This window comes from Microtus pennsylvanicus, chromosome 14, assembly GCF_037038515.1.
Source record: "Microtus pennsylvanicus isolate mMicPen1 chromosome 14, mMicPen1.hap1, whole genome shotgun sequence".
Taxonomy (NCBI): Eukaryota; Metazoa; Chordata; class Mammalia; order Rodentia; family Cricetidae; genus Microtus; species Microtus pennsylvanicus.
This window is the reverse complement of record NC_134592.1, coordinates 1,803,098-1,820,837: the sequence shown is the minus strand read 5'-3', so window position 1 is coordinate 1,820,837 and position 17,740 is coordinate 1,803,098. Positions and strand designations below refer to the sequence as shown.

The following is a 17,740-nucleotide window of genomic DNA, read 5'->3' as shown; positions in this document are numbered from 1 at the left end:
AGAAACCACAGAACCCCAAATACAGCCAACTCAACTCCTGTTACTAAAGTTCAGGGAACATCACAGAAGAGGGGCAGAAAGGATTTAAGGGCTACAGAACCAGGAAATCTGCTATGAGATTATATTTTCTAGACATGACAGGATTCATGATAGCTCAACAACAAGACCTGAAGAAGTACACCCACAGACATGTTAACACAGAGATGGAAACTACAGGGCCCCCGCGCATAGTCAGAGAACTACGGGCAGCTAGGGAATGCTAAGAGTAGGAGAAATCACTTCCCCAGGGATGAGCCTCAAAATTGTTATCCAGTGCTTATCCAACAGTCCTGAAATCATATACTACAAGCGGCAGTAAATGGACTCATCGGGTTGTATTTCTGTATTAGGCAGTGTGTGTGTGTGCATGTGTGTGTGTGTGCTTGCACACGCATGTGTGATAGATACAGAGACTGAAAGAGAATAACAACAAAAGGAGAAATAACAAATTTGAGAAGAACTGGGCTTGGGGAGGCAGGGGAAGAGGAGATGATTAATAAAGTTCAGATAGTGGGCACAGTGTTGGAAAAGGATGGAAGGCCAATTGTTTTTGTCTTATTCCGTAATGGATTCCTGGTTTAAGTGCTGGATAAGTGCATAAAAATATATTGCAACTGAAAGTGTAAAATCTAATGTGAAGCATTTAATGTCAGTTCTAAGTGTGTCCTTGCTCTGCCAGTTTGTGCGCAATGTTTATCTGTCTACAGAGATTTTAGAATATGTTTCGTGGAACTTTAAAAAAGAAATATGGGAAATGTCATAAAATATTCTAGACCATGCTCTCTGGTCCTGAATTCCAGTCTCCCTTCATCTACAAGCCTTATCATTGGTCTCAAATCATCTCCATTCTGAGTTTTGAATACAAATTATTTTCCTTCTCCAAAACAAGTTTAAAACAAAAATAAATGTGGTGTTTTTTTCCTTTCTTCTCTGTCTCTGTCTCTCTCTGTCTCTCTCTCTCTCCCTCCCTCCCTCCCTCCCTCTCTCCCTCCCTCCCTCCCTCCCTCCCTCCCTCCCTCCCTCCCTCCTTCTCTCTCTTTCTTTTTTCCTTTTTATTTTTTGGAAACAGGATCTCCCATGTATCCCTAGGTGGTCTAGAGTTACTTAGACCTGGCTATCCTGGGACTCCCAGAGCTCTGCCTGCCTCTTGTCTCCCAAGTGCTGACATAAAAGGTGCCCACCACTGGTCCTCACAGAATGACAAGTCTCAATTCCTGGCATGCGCATCTTAACACGAAGGAGCCTATTACATTTACTGGAGCTGGTCTCCCACAGCATCTTATGGCTGAGATGCTATTTGTTTTGAATGACAAACACCTATGCAGATTTCTGAGATGAGCAGATATTCTTGGTACCAAAGCAGATGCCATCACTACTTTTAACAGTCACCCAAAACCAAACACAGAAAACAGCATCATTTGTTTGAAGACTGGCTTCTGTAGCAGGTCGGTGTCTTCGCTGGGAAGGCTGCAGGTGGACTCTTGCAAGAGGATTTGTAGGATTTGAGGTCTGGAGAGAAACGGCCTAAGATATTGTGTTGTATTCTACAGAGCATTCTTTTTCTAACTTGGAAAATTCAGGTAAAGATAGAAAGTAGATTTTATGGTAAATAAATAACAGAGACCCACTACTTGCTCTTAAAAGCACACTCCAGAGAAGAAATCAACTTTTGAATGGACATCTAAAAGCCTTCCGGTCCACCCTGCTGTTTAAAATGAGTTCCTGCCGTCAGTGCTGAGAGTATAGCCAAAAAGCTCAGGTGTGTGGAGCTGAGCGCTGAGCCGTAACTTAGCAACCCCAGCAGGAAGGGCGGTGCTAGTTGTTCAAACCCAGTTTCTCCCTAAAGGCTTTGCCTGAAGGCCTCACAGCTGGAGAGCCCTGGAGGTGAGCAAGGAAGCCCCAGGAGGAGCAGAAATGAGTTAATCTGCTTGTCCCCTTTACCCAAGTGAGTTCAGATCGCTAGCACTTCCCTCTAGGTAAAAGCTGATGTCAGTCGGAATTTTAAAACGAAACAAGAAGGATGTTTAGTACTTGCGCAGAACAAGAAAAGAAACAAGCGAGAAGAAAATTACCTCCCTTGGAATAAATGCACACGTGCGTGTACTCACACACACATGTGCGTGCGCACACACCCCCCTTACATACACACACACACACACACACACACACACACACACACACACACACTGCCTCTATCTGTCTCTCTCTTTCTCTGTCTCCCCATATTGAAATATACCATAGAGTTTCTGGGTCCATTCATGTTGGTTGTTTTGGAAGACTGCTTTCCTGAAAGAAAAGAATCCAAAGTTGTTTGTTTGAAATCTGTGACAGGGTTGGCAATGATTTCCAGAAAAAAATCTAAAATCCAGTCTCTTGATAGCGAGGCCGACTTCATTGTGACACTTTCTATTCTTTCTACAGCCTGGACGGAGGTTTGGGATGGAAAAGCTGTTGTCCAGTTTTTCCTGACAATAAAACTTTATTTTGAATTTAGAAGGTGGGGAGACTAGAATGCCGGGCTCTATTTTTGGAGTACAAGAGTAAAGTCACAAAGGGGGTCTTACTTGAGGCCTCTCCAGAGGGCTGCAGCTGCCATGACATAATTATATTACAGCACCAACGTAATATTACTAACTACAAACTGTCTGCAGTTCTTTGTGTGGAAAGTCAGTCACTGTGAAACACGTGTCAACAAAAGGCTGTTCTGTTTTCCTGTGTTATTTTTGTAAAATGAAAATCTTTTTTATCAAATAGCCACGACACGTGTTAGTCAGTTCTGGGTCTCCTTCTAAGACAGACTGGTTAAAAGAACACATGAGGAGTTAATGCAGGGAGAGGCAAAAATTATCTTTAAAAAATATTTGTTTCCTGAGAAACAAGTGAACATTCATCCTGCGGTGGGGTTACTGTGGACAGGATTGGCGTCCAGAACTGACTTCCATCACCCTGCGGGATCAGAGAGGTTAACGTGGTGGAATTAGGAAAGGATGTTTCACAGTTCAGCGGCTTCTCCCTTAGGTAATCCGGTAAATTTGCTTTGGAAAAAAATACATGTTGATAAATCTTCCCAGATATGTTTTCTGTAGATTGATATGTTAAGATATATTTTATAAAAAAAATTAGGATTGTCTGGAGTTAGGTGGATTTAATTATTTGTAATTCTCAGCTGCTGACAGCCTATGGTCTTTTCATGGCAGGTATCTACAGTGTGGGTCAGGCTCAACTGTATATCTTCTCAAACACAGATTTAATGCACTATTGATGAAACCATTACTCGAACCAAATTAAAGTCTAGGCTGATGTATTGGTCCACAGGGAGCTGTCAGACATGAAAGGAGCAATTAGTATTCATTACTTCATACTCCACAACATTCCAATTTTTAATGAAGTTCAGCTTTTGGACTGTGATGTATATCATAAACATTTCACATACATTTATTATTAACAAAAATAAGCTAACGGTGTTTCTAAAGCCCTTCCCCAAATAAACAAGTGAAATAAATACAAATCTTATTAATAGTTGGGACCGCTGCGAGCACTGGGGCTCTGCTCTCCGTAGGTCGGTCAGCACACTGGCCTTCCTGCCCAGGGTCTCCAACAAAGCATTGCTGGAGAATGCAGTTTGTGATTCTTCTGAGTCCGGGGCCCCCTCATTTTTAAACTTTTAACATTGACTTGTCTTTGAAATACAAAGAAAAACATAGAGACTGATACTGAAATAAAAGAGGAGAGAAATTTAAGGAAAAATCTTCAACTTGGAAACCAGAAAGCAAGATCTATTGGCAAATTTACAAATGTCAGTCGGTTTGCGAGAGACGAAGGGGACGGCCGCCCACAAGCTTGTGGTCCTGTGGGTCTTCCCTACCCAAGCCAGATTAGTCTCCCCATTATCACTTTCTCTTCTGTTATTTTCTCTCATTTTAAATTTATTGATTAATTCTCACTTCTACCAGTCTATTCTGTCTCCATGGTCCCTTCAAGCTTCCATATATATAATTTTTAAAGTTCTTCATTTAAAAATATGTGAGTTAAAGTTGGGTGGTGGGGGCATGGCTTTAATCCCAGCACTCGGGAGACAGAGGCAGAAGAATCTGGGAGTTTGAGACCAGCCTGGTCTACAAGAGCTAGTTCCAGGACAGGCTCCAAAGCTACAGAGAAACCCTGCCTCGAAAAACCTCCCAAAATAAAAATAAAATAAAAATAAATCAATATGTGAGTTAAATAAAGGAAGAAGAATCAACCTGTTTTAAATATCTCACCAGCCAGAGGCAGTAGGATTGCTGGAGTAGTAGAATTTGTTCTAAGTACTGGAGACCCCTGGAGTTGGGAGACTCTCACTCAAGCCTCAGGATAACACGACTCCCCAAAAACTCACGAGAGACCATCATTGCTGTAATCACACGAGGTTTATTGACAGGAACCAGTGTGCTGCGGCCAAGACTCATAACCTACGCAGGGATAGAGGAGTTCGACCCCGAATAGCTGGGAGAAGGCGTATTTAAGGGAAGAAACCACAACCCAATAACCCAAAGGGGGTAGGGAGGGCGTCATTGGAAGATTCCGAAAATACCAGTGATAATTACAAGGGGGTAACTCCCGTTTCTCAAGATTATAATCTAACTTTGTGATCAGCCAGTTCCTGGAACAGAGTCACTGAACCAGTTAACCTAGATTTTTGGCTCTACTCTTCCTGCTGGGGGGGGGTCTGCATTTATCCTGGTCTTTCAGTACTGCTTCGTCTTCTGTGGGAAAAACTATTCTCAGAACATGGGACCACAGATTTTGCATTTCAGATTTTGCATTTCACACACAATATATGAGAAAATTAATGTAAATAAAGTTATGAGATGAAGGGACAGAAGGGGTTATGCACATGGAAAACACACAGTGACGAGCATCCTTTCAAATTTCATATACTACAGGTTTTGTATATACTTAATGTTTTTATTTTATATGTATGGAGATTTTGCTCACATCTATGTCTGTGCAACGTGTATATGTCTGCTGCTCATGGTGGAAGCCAGAAGAGGGCGTTAGAAACCCTAGAAATGGAGTTCCAGACAGTTGTGAGCTGTCATCTGGGTGTTGGGAATTGAATCAGGTCCTTTGAAAGAGCAGTGCTCTTAACCATGGAGTCATCTGTCCAGCTCCTATACTCCAGATGTTTACAGTATCAGCATTAAGTACTAAAACTTAAAAAACAAAACAAAAACAAACACCCCTGTCCACAAACCTTCCCTTCTCTCTGAGAAGTGATTCCAGTGTCATGGATCAGGAAGATAGCTCCCCTGTCCCCAACCTTTCGCTGATCTGCCTCACAGTGCTCTCTGAAGGCAGTCTACATATGACGTCAAAGCCGATGTCCTGCCTCCTGAGTCAGGGCTCAGTGCCCGCTTGTCCTCACAACATAGCATTCCTGTCATTGCGTGAACAGCCGTGCCTTGCTAGGAGACCCTGTTATACAAGTGCTTTTGGCTCCCCTTTGAGGAAGAAGGATGACCACAGACCCTGGGCAGCCTCAGAAGCTGGGACTGTCTGGTCAGGTCATAACCATCTAGTACAGACTGGAAGAGAGAGGGAGCTGTCCTATACATTCATCAGGGTGTAATACAAATGTAGGGGCACATGGGTATGTTAAAAGCACATCCGAGAAACCACCTCCAATAACTTTTTGGCAAAGGTGTAACTTGCTCACCTGAAACCCTGTAAAGTGAGGGACACCATATATTGTGAGGGCATGGCCCCCAGCAGTCTGCTCTCTGGTACCTGGTACTTGGGTCACTGTTCCAGGAGCCTTGGGCTCAGCTAGGTTCCCTGCCGTTGGCATTACCTGTTTGGCATTTGCCCTTCTGGACCTGGCCATGAACTGTTGCTTTGTTTCTAACCCATTTCCTGCTCTGGTCCCAGTTGGGCCTCTCATCAAGGAACTGACCTCTGCAGCTGAACTCTGAACCCTTCTCCCGCAGATCCAGCAGCAGCCCCTCCCTACAGTGGTCTGCCCTTCATCTCCTCAGTTTGGATTCTCTCAGTCCAATTCTGAAAGCTCCTGGCCTCTGCCGCGGCAACCCACACGCACGAATACAGATGGTTACTGTGTGCTGTGTGATATGAGAGTTAATATTAGTAAACAAAATTTGAATAAAAGCCTGCATTCATTTTGGCCAAGCTATCAAAGGAAGCTGATTATAAAACAAGTTGATGTCACGGGAGCTGCTAAATAGTGTGGATTTACTGTTTTTTAATAGACTCTGACATCATGGAGAGACAAACATGGTCCTATGTTTCTGGCACAGTGCACTCATGGCAATGCACTGTACTCTTTGGCTTTTTTTTTTCTCATCGGATTGAAAAAAAAAAGGGCACCAGAAAACAAAACTCTGGATGATGGTGGTACATACCTTTAACCCCAGCCAGCACTTAGGAGGCAGAGGCAGGCAGATCACTGTGAGTTTGAGGCCAGCCTGGTCTACGGAGTGAGTTCCAGGACAGCCAAGGCTACACAGAGAAACCTTGTCTTGAAAAACAAAAATAAAACAAAACAAAAACAACAGTAAAAAGTAAACAAGACAAAATAACACAAACAAACAAAACCAAAAACTTTAACACTGCAAAGTAGGCCAAACAGCTCAGACTTAAGGCTCAAACTTAATAGGGATAAAGCTCCAATCCTGATCTTATAAAATCTTATAAAATTATTATAAACTGTTAATGATAACTAAAATATACAAGCTAATTATTAGTTACCTCATAAATAAGCATATTCTTTAATATGTTCATTACTATACTTATAGTCATGATTAGATACAAAAATAAACCATATATGTGTGTATATGTGTATATATGTATATATGTGTATACACGTATGTGTATATGTATATATGAGTGTGCATATATGTGTGTACGTATGTATATATGTGCATACACATATGTGTATATGTTTATATGTGCGTATATGTGTGTATGTATATATGTGTGTATATATGTGTATATATATGTGTGTATATGTGTGTATATATGTGTATATGTGTATATATATGTGTGTATAGATATATGTGTGTGTATATATATGTGTGTGTATATGTGTATATGTGTGTGTGTATATGTATGTTTTCAAAGTTGAACTTTTGAAAAAAGTAACCATATGCAAAGTTTGTCTACTCCAGCTACATTTAATAGATAACAGTTCTCAAACTCCTCAGAGACCCGATGAATACGGCATTTAAAATGTTCAATAAAAACTTCCCACAATAACCAAAGCCCCCTCACAATCACAGTCTATTCCCACCACTTGCTCCCTCAACTCCTAACTTACAAAGGACTCCATTGTTTCTTCCAGTTTCCCATTTTCTCTCCCCAGACTTCTCTTATCAAAACTCATCACTTGTATCCCTTGCCTGCACACCCCAGGCCATCCACACTCACCTACTACTAGGCCTTGATTTCCCCAGGCCCCCTACACTCCTGCCCCGCCCCCAGGCCATCCACACTGACCCCTAGGCCTTGACTTCCCCAGGTCCCCTACACTCCTGCCCTCCCCCCCCCCCCCCGCGCCTTGACTTCCCCAGGTCCCCAACACTCCTGCCCCCGCCAGGCCATCCACACTCACCCCTCCTCATGAGGCTTAAGGTCCAGCTATCAAAGTATCGAAATCCAGCAATCAAAAGTCCTATTTGGTTCACCCAATTAACACACACAATTAAAATTAAACACCTCATCCTAACGTGGAAGCGGGGTGGAGGGGTTTCCCATCTCACCTTTACAAAACACCATTCACCTATGGGCCATGTCTGCCTCCTTTCTACTCAGAAGCAGTCCTTTGTTCTCCAGGACAAATACCCCTGCCTCTGTCCCTGGTTCCCTTTTCCTTCTTCCTTGTCCTCTATGTCTGTCTTTGTCCCTTATTCCCTGCCCTTTGTCCCTCTGAGACAAATAAATCTCCTTTGTGCTGAGAACTTGGTCTTAGGGATCTTGAACCAATACTTGTTTTTCCTTCCCAATCTTCAGTCTAGAATAGATAGACTAAGAATTGAAGCATGTCTGCTCAGTACTTCTACCCCAATGCTGGATTCCAACAAGCTTGTGCACAGTTCTCAAAGACTCCTGGCAACATTCTGGCAGCTAGTGTAAGCCAGTGGCTAAGCGCTGCATTAATCTCCCTCCTGTTGGATGGGGTGGTATACACACATACATACATATTCCCTCCTGATGATGGGGTGGTATACATACATACATACACACAGCAAACCAGCAAGACAAGACATTCCTAAAACAGGAAAAAAAGCTAAAATGATAAGAAATATAATGGAAAAGAGTAGAAAAGTTAACAATCATAGTTCATGACTCGGGAGGGACTCTAAGTGATTAATAAGCATATTTTCATCAAAAGAAAAACATAGAATTCTTAATTTCAGTGAGAGAGTCTCTCAGCTCCTTGTCATTTATTTCAATGTTTTTGAATCTCTTACTAATTGCTTATGAGTTAATGTTCCTTAGAGTTATGTCTTTGACAATCCACTAAGGTCTAGCTGCATCATTCCAGTCAGAATTTTTGTTTGCATCTGTCAAATTCACTGAAGCATGTTCTACACAAAGCCCCTTTAAAATAAATTATGAGAATAAGGCTTTTAGGGAAAACCCATAAAATGCAAAGCTTCTGATTACAAATCATCAGAGAATATCTATCTATCTATCTATCTATCTATCTATCTATCTATCTATCTATCTATCTATCATCTATTTATCTATCTAGTCTCCGTGTCTCAAAGTAAAGAAAAAAGGTGTTTTGCTTTCTTTTGCTACAACATTGTTTTTTGTTTATTACTTTAAAACAAGCTTGCCCTTAAACAGAGGGTTATGACTCACAGAGTTATAAAGGAATTTCTTAGTTGACCACTGACTTAAATATCCATGGGCATCTCCTCACTGAACACTCATCAAAAGAGAAACCCAAGATCACAAAACTGTAGCAGGTACCCACAGGAAGCAAAATCAGCTTTCTTTCCCTGTTCAGATTTTTGTTATATTCCACCACCCCATTATTTAGCAATATATTAAAAAAAATTCCTTAACTGATATATTTAGTTATTTTCCATTACCCTTACACCTAACCTGCCACAGTTATAGAACAGAGTCCTAACTCGTTGTTCCATCTTTGCCCTGGTTAAACTCATCTTTTAGGGGTACACAGTACATGGTTCCCATCTACAGAGATCTTACAGTGAGTTCAGAAGTGAGCAAAATTCAGCATATCGAACTAGAACACACACCAAAAAAAGCAGAATGGTGCAAGATGAGGCATTAAATATGGAAGATTAGGGACCAGTGAGATGGCTTGGCGGGTTAAAATGCTCCTCACCAAGCCTGATGATCTGAATTTGATCTCTAAAACCCACTGGTGTAGGAGATAATGACTCCTACAAGATGTCCTTTGACCACTACGGGAATGTCATGTATATGGATGCCCCCCATATCCATAAATAGCTAAGGTTTCAGAAGGAAGCCATGTCAGAGACAGATTGTACACATAGTGCTATAGGAATTCCACTGAGAGTTGACAGCGCCTATTCATCTGGGAAAGTTTAGTAAGCATCAGCCTGGTGTGGCAGTGCATGTCTGAAATCCAAGTCTTAGGAGGTGGAGGCAGTGGTGTCAGACGTTCAAGGTCTTTTCTCACTATGCGGAGACTGTGAAGCCAATTTGGAATATAAGAGACTGTCTAAAACACCGAAGAAAGGAAGGAAGGAAGTGTGGATGGAGGCAAGGAAGAGAAGGAAGGATGAGGAGAAGGAAGAAACGAGGTCTCCATATATGGAACTGCCTGTGTCAAATAGCTAAGCTCCCACTCTCCACTTTCCTCACATGAAGAAAGGTACCCTCTGCTCTTTTGACTAGGTAACATCTCCCTAAATAATCACACCCACACTGGCGGTTTAACCACTTCTTCAAGTGCGCTGTCTCCTGGGTCAGCTAAGGTCTGATTAAGCTTCATATTCACATAGCCAACTGCTCTTTCTCTTTGGAGAATGAGTGTTTAAAAAGCACCCCTGTCATTAAATGTCTGCCAAAGCAGTCATTCTCTTCTCCCCCATCCACTCCCACAGCAGATCTCTTGGACATCATCATCTACTCCCACAGCAGATCTCTTGGACATCATTATCTACTCCCATAGCAGATCTCCCTCTTGGAAATCATCATCTACTTCCACAACAGATCTCTCTCTTGGAAATCATCATCTACTCCCACAGCAGATCTCTTGGAAATCATCATCTACTCCCACAGCAGATCTCTCTCTTGGAAATCGTCATCTACTCCCACAGCAGATCTCTTGGAAATCATCATCTACTCCCACAAAAGATCTCTTGGAAATCAAGCTGGGGGCGGGGCAGGGAGTGTTGGTCACAGCTTCTGTTGCCAACCTGAGTTGACAGGAATGGCCTGTTGACTGTGTTTGGGTTGAGGGATGAATAATATCCATACAAGGATAAGCCAACTCATGGTACAAGCATGGAAGCTCGTGCCCAGGGGCCCTCCTTACCCCTCTAGCCTCACCTCTCCTGAGCACACTGCCCGCCTTGACTGCCCAACAGATCTTCATCCAGCCGGATTCCATTTGCAGTGCTCAGGAACTGGTCCATAGTTTGAGAGTTTTGCTGCTTGGTATTAGGACTGTCTGTCTAGGACTCCATTCCCTACCTGCCCATCTGATAAGTGCCCACTCATTTTTTGAGACCTGCACTGACTATAAATGTTATCGACTGTAAATTTTTCTATAAAGTCTTTTCATATCTCCACAGTGGAAGCAAGGACTCCGTCTTAGCATCTTTCATTGTCAATGATTGGGCTTTCCTCCAAGGACGTGTGACACGTCTTTGTGAGCAGGGCACCTCATCACAGTGGGTCTGCAGTCCCCAGGACTGACGTTCAGCAGTAGCTAGGGGTTTATCCAGCAACCGAAAGGGTTCATACAGACTCCACTAGCACTGCAGTCCCTGAAGAAACATTAAAACCATCTGCATGTGAAAAGGAAGCAGGCAAAACTGGAGAGGCAGAGTTAATCTTACCCTGAAACAACTCACACAAATTTAGTAGCCAGGATTACTAAAGCAACAACTTTGTGCAATAAGTATCATTTGTTACACACACTTTTTAGATTTTATTTATTTTAGTTTTATGTCTATGCCACATGTGTGTAGGTGCTGGTGGAAACCGGAAGAAGGTGTTGGATCTCTTGGAACTAGAATTAGGGTGGTTGCGAGCTGCCTGATGTGGGTGCTGGGAACCAAATTCAGTCTTCTGGAAGAGCAGCAAGCACTGTTAAGTACTGAGCCAGCTCTCTGGTTTCATTTGTTACATTCTTGTGGATCATATTAAATTTTCTTGATTTAGGGTGCTAAAATGTTATAAGGCATCACAAAAGTTGTAGACTCATTAAATGTTACTTTGGTCTTTAAATTTTTTTAGTTACTATTTATTATTTAGTGTGTGTGGGTGTACAAGCATGTGAATGTCAAGGTGCACGCATGGAATAAGAGGAAAATTTGTAGGAGTTGGTTCTCTCCTACCTGTGGATCCCAGGGATGGAACTCAGGTTACCAGGCTGAGCCATCGTGCAGGCTGAGTTGACCTCATTCTTGAGATCATTCTTTGGGATAGGTTGTTCTGGGCTGACGCTGTGAGGAAACTTAATGGTCTCTGTCAGTCTTGTTTCCAAACCCCCACTTTTGGAACCCCAAAGCCGCCACTCTCCAGCCACCTTCAGAAGTCATGTCTTAAACTTACCAGTGTTGAGCAATTTCAGATTACCCAAACACATATGTGGTGGAGAACCATCAAAATCTTTTAAGTATAAATTGTGCCATTGCAAGTTGATGTTAAAGCTCAGAGAATACAATATTTCACTGACAAAAATTCTAGGTCTTCATAATAGAGTCAGCATCTTAATAACAAGGATTTCACTTCAGCAACACCCGAGATTTTGCACTGTACTGTTAACACATCAGACAAAGCTACAATTATATTTATGTTAGGAGTTGCAGTTTGTCAAGTGGCTTATTAGATTTTTCTAAATGCATGTCTGGGTAATTTTTGGTTTATTAAACAATTATAAGTTGTCAGTCACTCTAAAGTGATTTAGTTGGGAAGCTGTATAAGAAGTACCACAGTAATTGACTGGAGACTAGGAGTTAGTCACCCTTATTTAAGCCGACCATTTCCACTTTCAGGAGAAATTCAGTGACGGAAAAGGAGATAGACACCTTAGAGACAGAGTGGGAGGCAAAAAAAAATGAGTTTGGGAAAGTTTTAAAATTATGCCCTAGTGAAGAAAAAAATGTGAAAATGAAAAGAAAAAAAAGCTATTCGATGGAGCAAGTTTAGTAAGGATTTATGTGTGTACCTGTGTGCATGCGTGTGTGTGCACGTGAACGAGGAACTGTCCATAAGTCTGTCTTGGTGCCTACGTGGAGGTCAGAAGCTGCTGTCTGTCTCTGCCATCCACCTGGCTTGGGACTGGCACGTTGCTGTTCTTTATTGCATACACCAGACTAGCTGGCCTTGGAGCTGCGGTGAATTCTGCCTGCATCTCCCACCTCGCAGTAGAAGGTCTGGCATCACAGATGCGACACCACATCCAGTTTTCTATAGGATGTGAATTCGGATCCCCACGCTGGCACTGCCATGCCCCCGTCCTCAAGGATGACAGGCCAGCCAGATGTCATTAAAGACATAGGGTGTAGAGAAGAGACACAGTGACTCAGAAGAGGTGGTTTCCGTGCCCCTGAGAGGATGTCCCAAAGGGAATGGTGCCACTGGGACAGCTTCATGTGTGAGTAGAGTGAGGCAGAGTATAGTCCCCTTTGTTGGTAAGCTGGTGCTGTGGGGATAGCTTCAGGGATCTTGAGGCAGACTCTCTTTTGAATGTGTGTGCATGTGTATGGTGTGTGTGCATATATGTGTGTATTCATATATGTATTGTATACGTGTGTATGCTTATGTATACATGATGCATGTATGTATTGTGTGTGTACACATGCGTATGTATGTGTGTATATGTATGTGTGTAATATGCATATATTAAATATACTAAAAGGAGTTAGCACAGTAAACCTATGAGTTTTTAGAGGCTATTACTAGATGCTGATAAAATATTAACCACTTCATGTCTATTTTGAGAGTACACTAAGAAACACACAGAAGAATAAAACAGTGCTCTGCAGATTGCTGAAGCTAGAGAGTAAGCTGTGTGTCAGACTGGCAGTATATTTTCATCTGTGATTCAGGAAGTAAATACGCAAGGGGACATTTGCCAAGTGGAGTGAGGGGTGAGTCTGGCTTATCTGAGGTTGGTTTGGCTTTAGGGTACAGTTGTAATGGAAGGGAGTTTTAGAAATGTCACACAGTGGGCGCCAGTGGATAGCGTCTGTGCGTGAGGCCAAGAACCAGCGACGGCAGCACACTCACTTGGCACAAGGCATGATTTAAAAGAACAACACAACACTTACTTCCCTTTCTTAATGGTGTTTCTGCCAAGCAGAGGACCAAGGACTGGATCCACTGTTTCCTCAAGGTTTTCAATTAGGATGACGTCACCAAAGGTCAGGGCAGTCTCAACGGCATTTAAAAACCTTAAAGTACAATCAGATTAGAGATAGTAAGATGTAAAGGAGCACAGAAAAATGTTCAAAATTATATCATTAAGTTGTATTTTATGTAGCTATTTGAAATGAACTTAAAGGAAACTTTTATAAAACATTATCACACCAGATATTAGGAGTCAAATTTTGAGGGCGAAAAAAAATCCTGTCAAATATAAATGAATTTTCTGGCAATATTCAGTGTTTGAAATAACTATAAATGACCTAAGTATCATGAATTTACATTTATTCCATTTGCCCATTTAGAATAAATGAACTAAATGACTGTTTTTTTTTTTTATCAAACTTTAGACCTGTCTGTGTGTGCGTGTGTGCATGTGTGTGTGTGTGCATACACGTGTAGAGGCCAGAGGTCAACTTTGGTGTTGCTTCTCAGAAGCTATCCACCATGTTGTTTGTGACAAGCTCTCAGTGACTTGAAACTTGCTGGCCAGCAGCCCCAGGGATATTCATGCCCCTCTCTCTCCAGTGCCAGGATTGTAAACCACGCCTAGCTTTTTACCGGATGCTGGAGATTAAACTCAAATCCTCAGGCTTGTAGAGCAAACCCACTACTGACTGGGCTATCTCCTCAGCCCTTAGCCTTTATATCTTTAAGTCCTATGAAATGGTAAACTGTTATCTATTTCATATCTGCTCTCCAAAAAAAAAAAAAATCTCTCCTATCCAAAGTGATCTTTCAGATTAGCAGGGTCTGTGTCTCACAGCTGCAGCAATCCCTTACTTCAGGAAGTGTAAGAGGACAGGGGAGGGCTCAAGGCAGTATGAGTGGGTCCAAAATGATCCATTCAAGGCTGAATGAAGGCCAGCTGTGAGCGCACAGTTCCTGCTGGTTAAACCCTACAGGACACAGTGACGTGGCGTCTAAGCAGACTCAACTTTCAGAAATGACGAGTGAAGCTAGTCTAGGAGACTGCGTACCCAGTGTGGGAACCTGTAGCCATGTTAGCTTCCTCTCTAGGCAAGAAAAAGACTCGGGGCAGTGACTCCAAGTATTGATAGCCTACGGAAGGAACGTATTACATTTCCATTCTTAGCTTTAGGAAAGTCATGTATTTTCAATCTCAGATACAATGTTTGTTTTCAAACCCTTAAAATAATTGGATACTACCTAACATGAATGTCTCTCAACAGAAATCCTTTATAGGAAATATGAGCTAAAAAATCAACAAGTAGCACAAACTGTAATGCTGTAACATGGTAGAAAGTCAAAGCTTTGTCAAGATCAGACCCTCTTCAGAACAGGGTAGCACAAAGACACCTGTATCAGGACCACATACCCTTTCTGGCCCAAGTGCGTGACTTTCAGGTCAGGCCCATACTTATTCTTGATCCACTTAATTCCCTGTTGCTGAGGGTCTATCATCAAGGGCCAGCGCTCGCAGTGTGTTAGAATGGTGGCATTTTCAGTTGACATCCTGTCATTGGGCAGCCCTTCGTTATTCCAGGTGGCAATTGTAGCATCGTCTGTCAACGTGGCAATCAAGTCCAGGCCTTCTGTTATCGGCATGGAAACCTTTGAAATCAAAGTTGAATGGGATCAACCAGCAGCACGGCAGAGGAGAAAGGCTGATTGTGGCAGACAAGAAAATGAGCCCAAAGCCAAGAGAAAATGAAGCCAAGGGAACACATATGAATTCGCTGCAGACTCCTCAGGGCCAAAGGCATCTTGAATTGTGAAATAATGAACACAGACCTTTCAGAATCCTGTCCGCTGTGGGCTCAGGGTCTAGTTTATTAGCTGCGACCACTTCGTGTCTCTTTCTGGGGTGGGCTAGTGACGTCTGTCATCTTCACCCAAATGAACAAGACATTTTAGGGATACAGCCCTGTGCGTCCCATCTCAGCTCTGAACCTCTGCACAGTTCTGAAATTTCTCTGACAGTTCTTCCCAGACTTCCTTTAGAATCTTAGCCTTACAACCCCATCTACTTGTTTTAACCAAAACCTGTATTCACCCTAGCCCAGCAGCTCTCGAATCCAGGCTGTCTATTGCAGTTATACGGGAAGGCCAACAAATCTCTCAACAGGCTCTCCCTCTTTAGCCACAGTGATTCAGCTTCAACTTCTATTCATAGATTTAAATAGTTTTCTCCAATGTAGTTTTATCCACCATGAGTGTGGGTCAGAGCATCATGGCCCAGGAGTTAACTTCACTTAAGGGTTTTCTTAATAAAAATTAAGTAGAGACACTTCATTTTCTACATACTTCCATCACTGAAAAAGAAATGTGGGAAGGAGTGGCCACTTTCCTTCTCTGTAGGTGGCCCCAACCACTACCCTCCCATCCTCTGCTTAAACGTCAGCTCTGAGGCTGACATGGTCCAGCTGTGCAGTCTTCCTGTATCTCTTTGCCTTATTCATGACTTCCTTCTGGTCCTTTTCTGTTGACAGAGGTTTCTGTCCTTCCCAGTCCCACAGCCGTTCAGTCCCAAAGAAACACACAGAGGCTTACATTAATTATAAACTGGTTGGCCTATTAGCTCAGGCCTCTTTTAACTCTTACATCCTTTATTAACCCATAATTCTTGTCTGTGTTAGCCACATGGCTTGGTACCTTTTATCAGTGAGGCATTCTCATCTTGCTTCTTCTGTGTCTGGGTTACAACTGCAGACTATGCCTTTCCTCTCCCAGAATTCTCCTATTCTTGTCACCTGGCCTATACTTCCTGCCTGACTACTGGCCAATCAGCATTTTATTAAACGAGTACAAATGACAAATCTTTATAGGATACAAGACCATTGTCTCATTGCATTTTCCCAACTCTCTATTTTGCTTTCTTTTTTTCAAAATGTGAACCGTGACTCTGTTTCTTTTACGGTGGGGGGTGAAGGTGTAGGCTTAGTTTGCTAGGCTACTTCCTGCCGATTGGGGTTGCTGGTATTGTTATGGGGACCTAAAGAAAATGTAGGATTATGGTCAAGTCCTGACTGGAATATTCTATGAGACTTGATCACGTCAGCCAGCAGTCTTGAGGCTATTCTGGATGTAGAACTCAGAGGAAACTCCAGCAGAGCTCCTCTGAAATGTTGGATCATCTGGACCATCCTTTCTTATTGGAGATTTCTCAGGGGGTCTTTCTTAGTCAAACCTGATTTTTCTTAAGCCAGAATAAACTCATAACCTCTCATTTCCTGTGGAAACAAAAGCCAAACCTCTTCTTCAAAGTAACATATCTTTTGACTTAAATTTTGAAGTCAAAGCATTTTCAAAATATATGTTGGATTAATCAGCAGCATTTATAATAAAATGTCTTTTAGCAGCTGTTGCTCCTTCCTCAGCCATCAAACAATTTAAAAACAATACAGTAACATACAGTATCCAGATTCTCTGTATATTTTTCATCTTTATGTGGCTTTAATTTAAACTCTATTTCTTTTATTTTTAATGTCTGAGACAGGGTTTCTCTTTGTATCTTTGGTTGTCCTGGAACTCACTCTGTAGACCAGGCTGTCCTTGAACTCACAGAGATCTGCCTGGCTCTGCCTCCCAAGTGCTGGGATTAAAGGTGTGTGCCACCACACCCAACTACTCTTTTCAACTTTCCAAGTTTGCTATTAACTCTCAAACACGTGCATAGAAGGAATAAACTCTCCACCCATGCTAGGTAGCATCCTCGGGGAGGCACATTAGCACAGGAAGATGACAGGTATCCTCCTCCCGAGCTTTTTCTACACATACCTCTGCATGCATGGTGTCATCACATCTCAGTGCAGGACTGAAGTTACTGCCCTAGACCTTAAAATACATAGAACTGGTTTACCACTCATCTGGAAGTTCAGAACCAGCCCTCTGATCTGTACCACTCTTCCCTTCCATACACTTTAACAGCCTTAGGACATCCAGCCATTACCCTACTAGGTTTTCTTTTTCAACATATAGTTCAATAGCAATAAGTATTCACAATATCATGGAGCCATCACCACTTCCATCTGCAGAGCATTCTCATCCTTCCAAGCTGAACCTCATTCTATTCAGAAAACCCACATCCTCTTCACCCCAGTCCCAGCATTTACTACTTCTGCCTGTCATTATGAATCTGACTTCT

At 42.3% G+C, this 17,740-nt stretch overlaps 1 protein-coding gene across 1 annotated transcript in view; it reads right to left on the bottom strand.

Annotated features, from left to right (window-relative positions):
- Window positions 1-17,740, bottom strand: part of Dnah11 (dynein axonemal heavy chain 11) — a 315,059-nt gene that overhangs the window by 59,838 nt on the left and 237,481 nt on the right. Inside the window, exons 65-66 of the mRNA XM_075947535.1 lie at window positions 14,972-15,207; window positions 13,539-13,661 (exon numbers count right to left, since the gene is read on the bottom strand). Coding sequence (XP_075803650.1) covers window positions 13,539-13,661; window positions 14,972-15,207 — 359 coding nt within the window. The remainder of the gene's footprint in view (window positions 1-13,538; window positions 13,662-14,971; window positions 15,208-17,740) is intronic.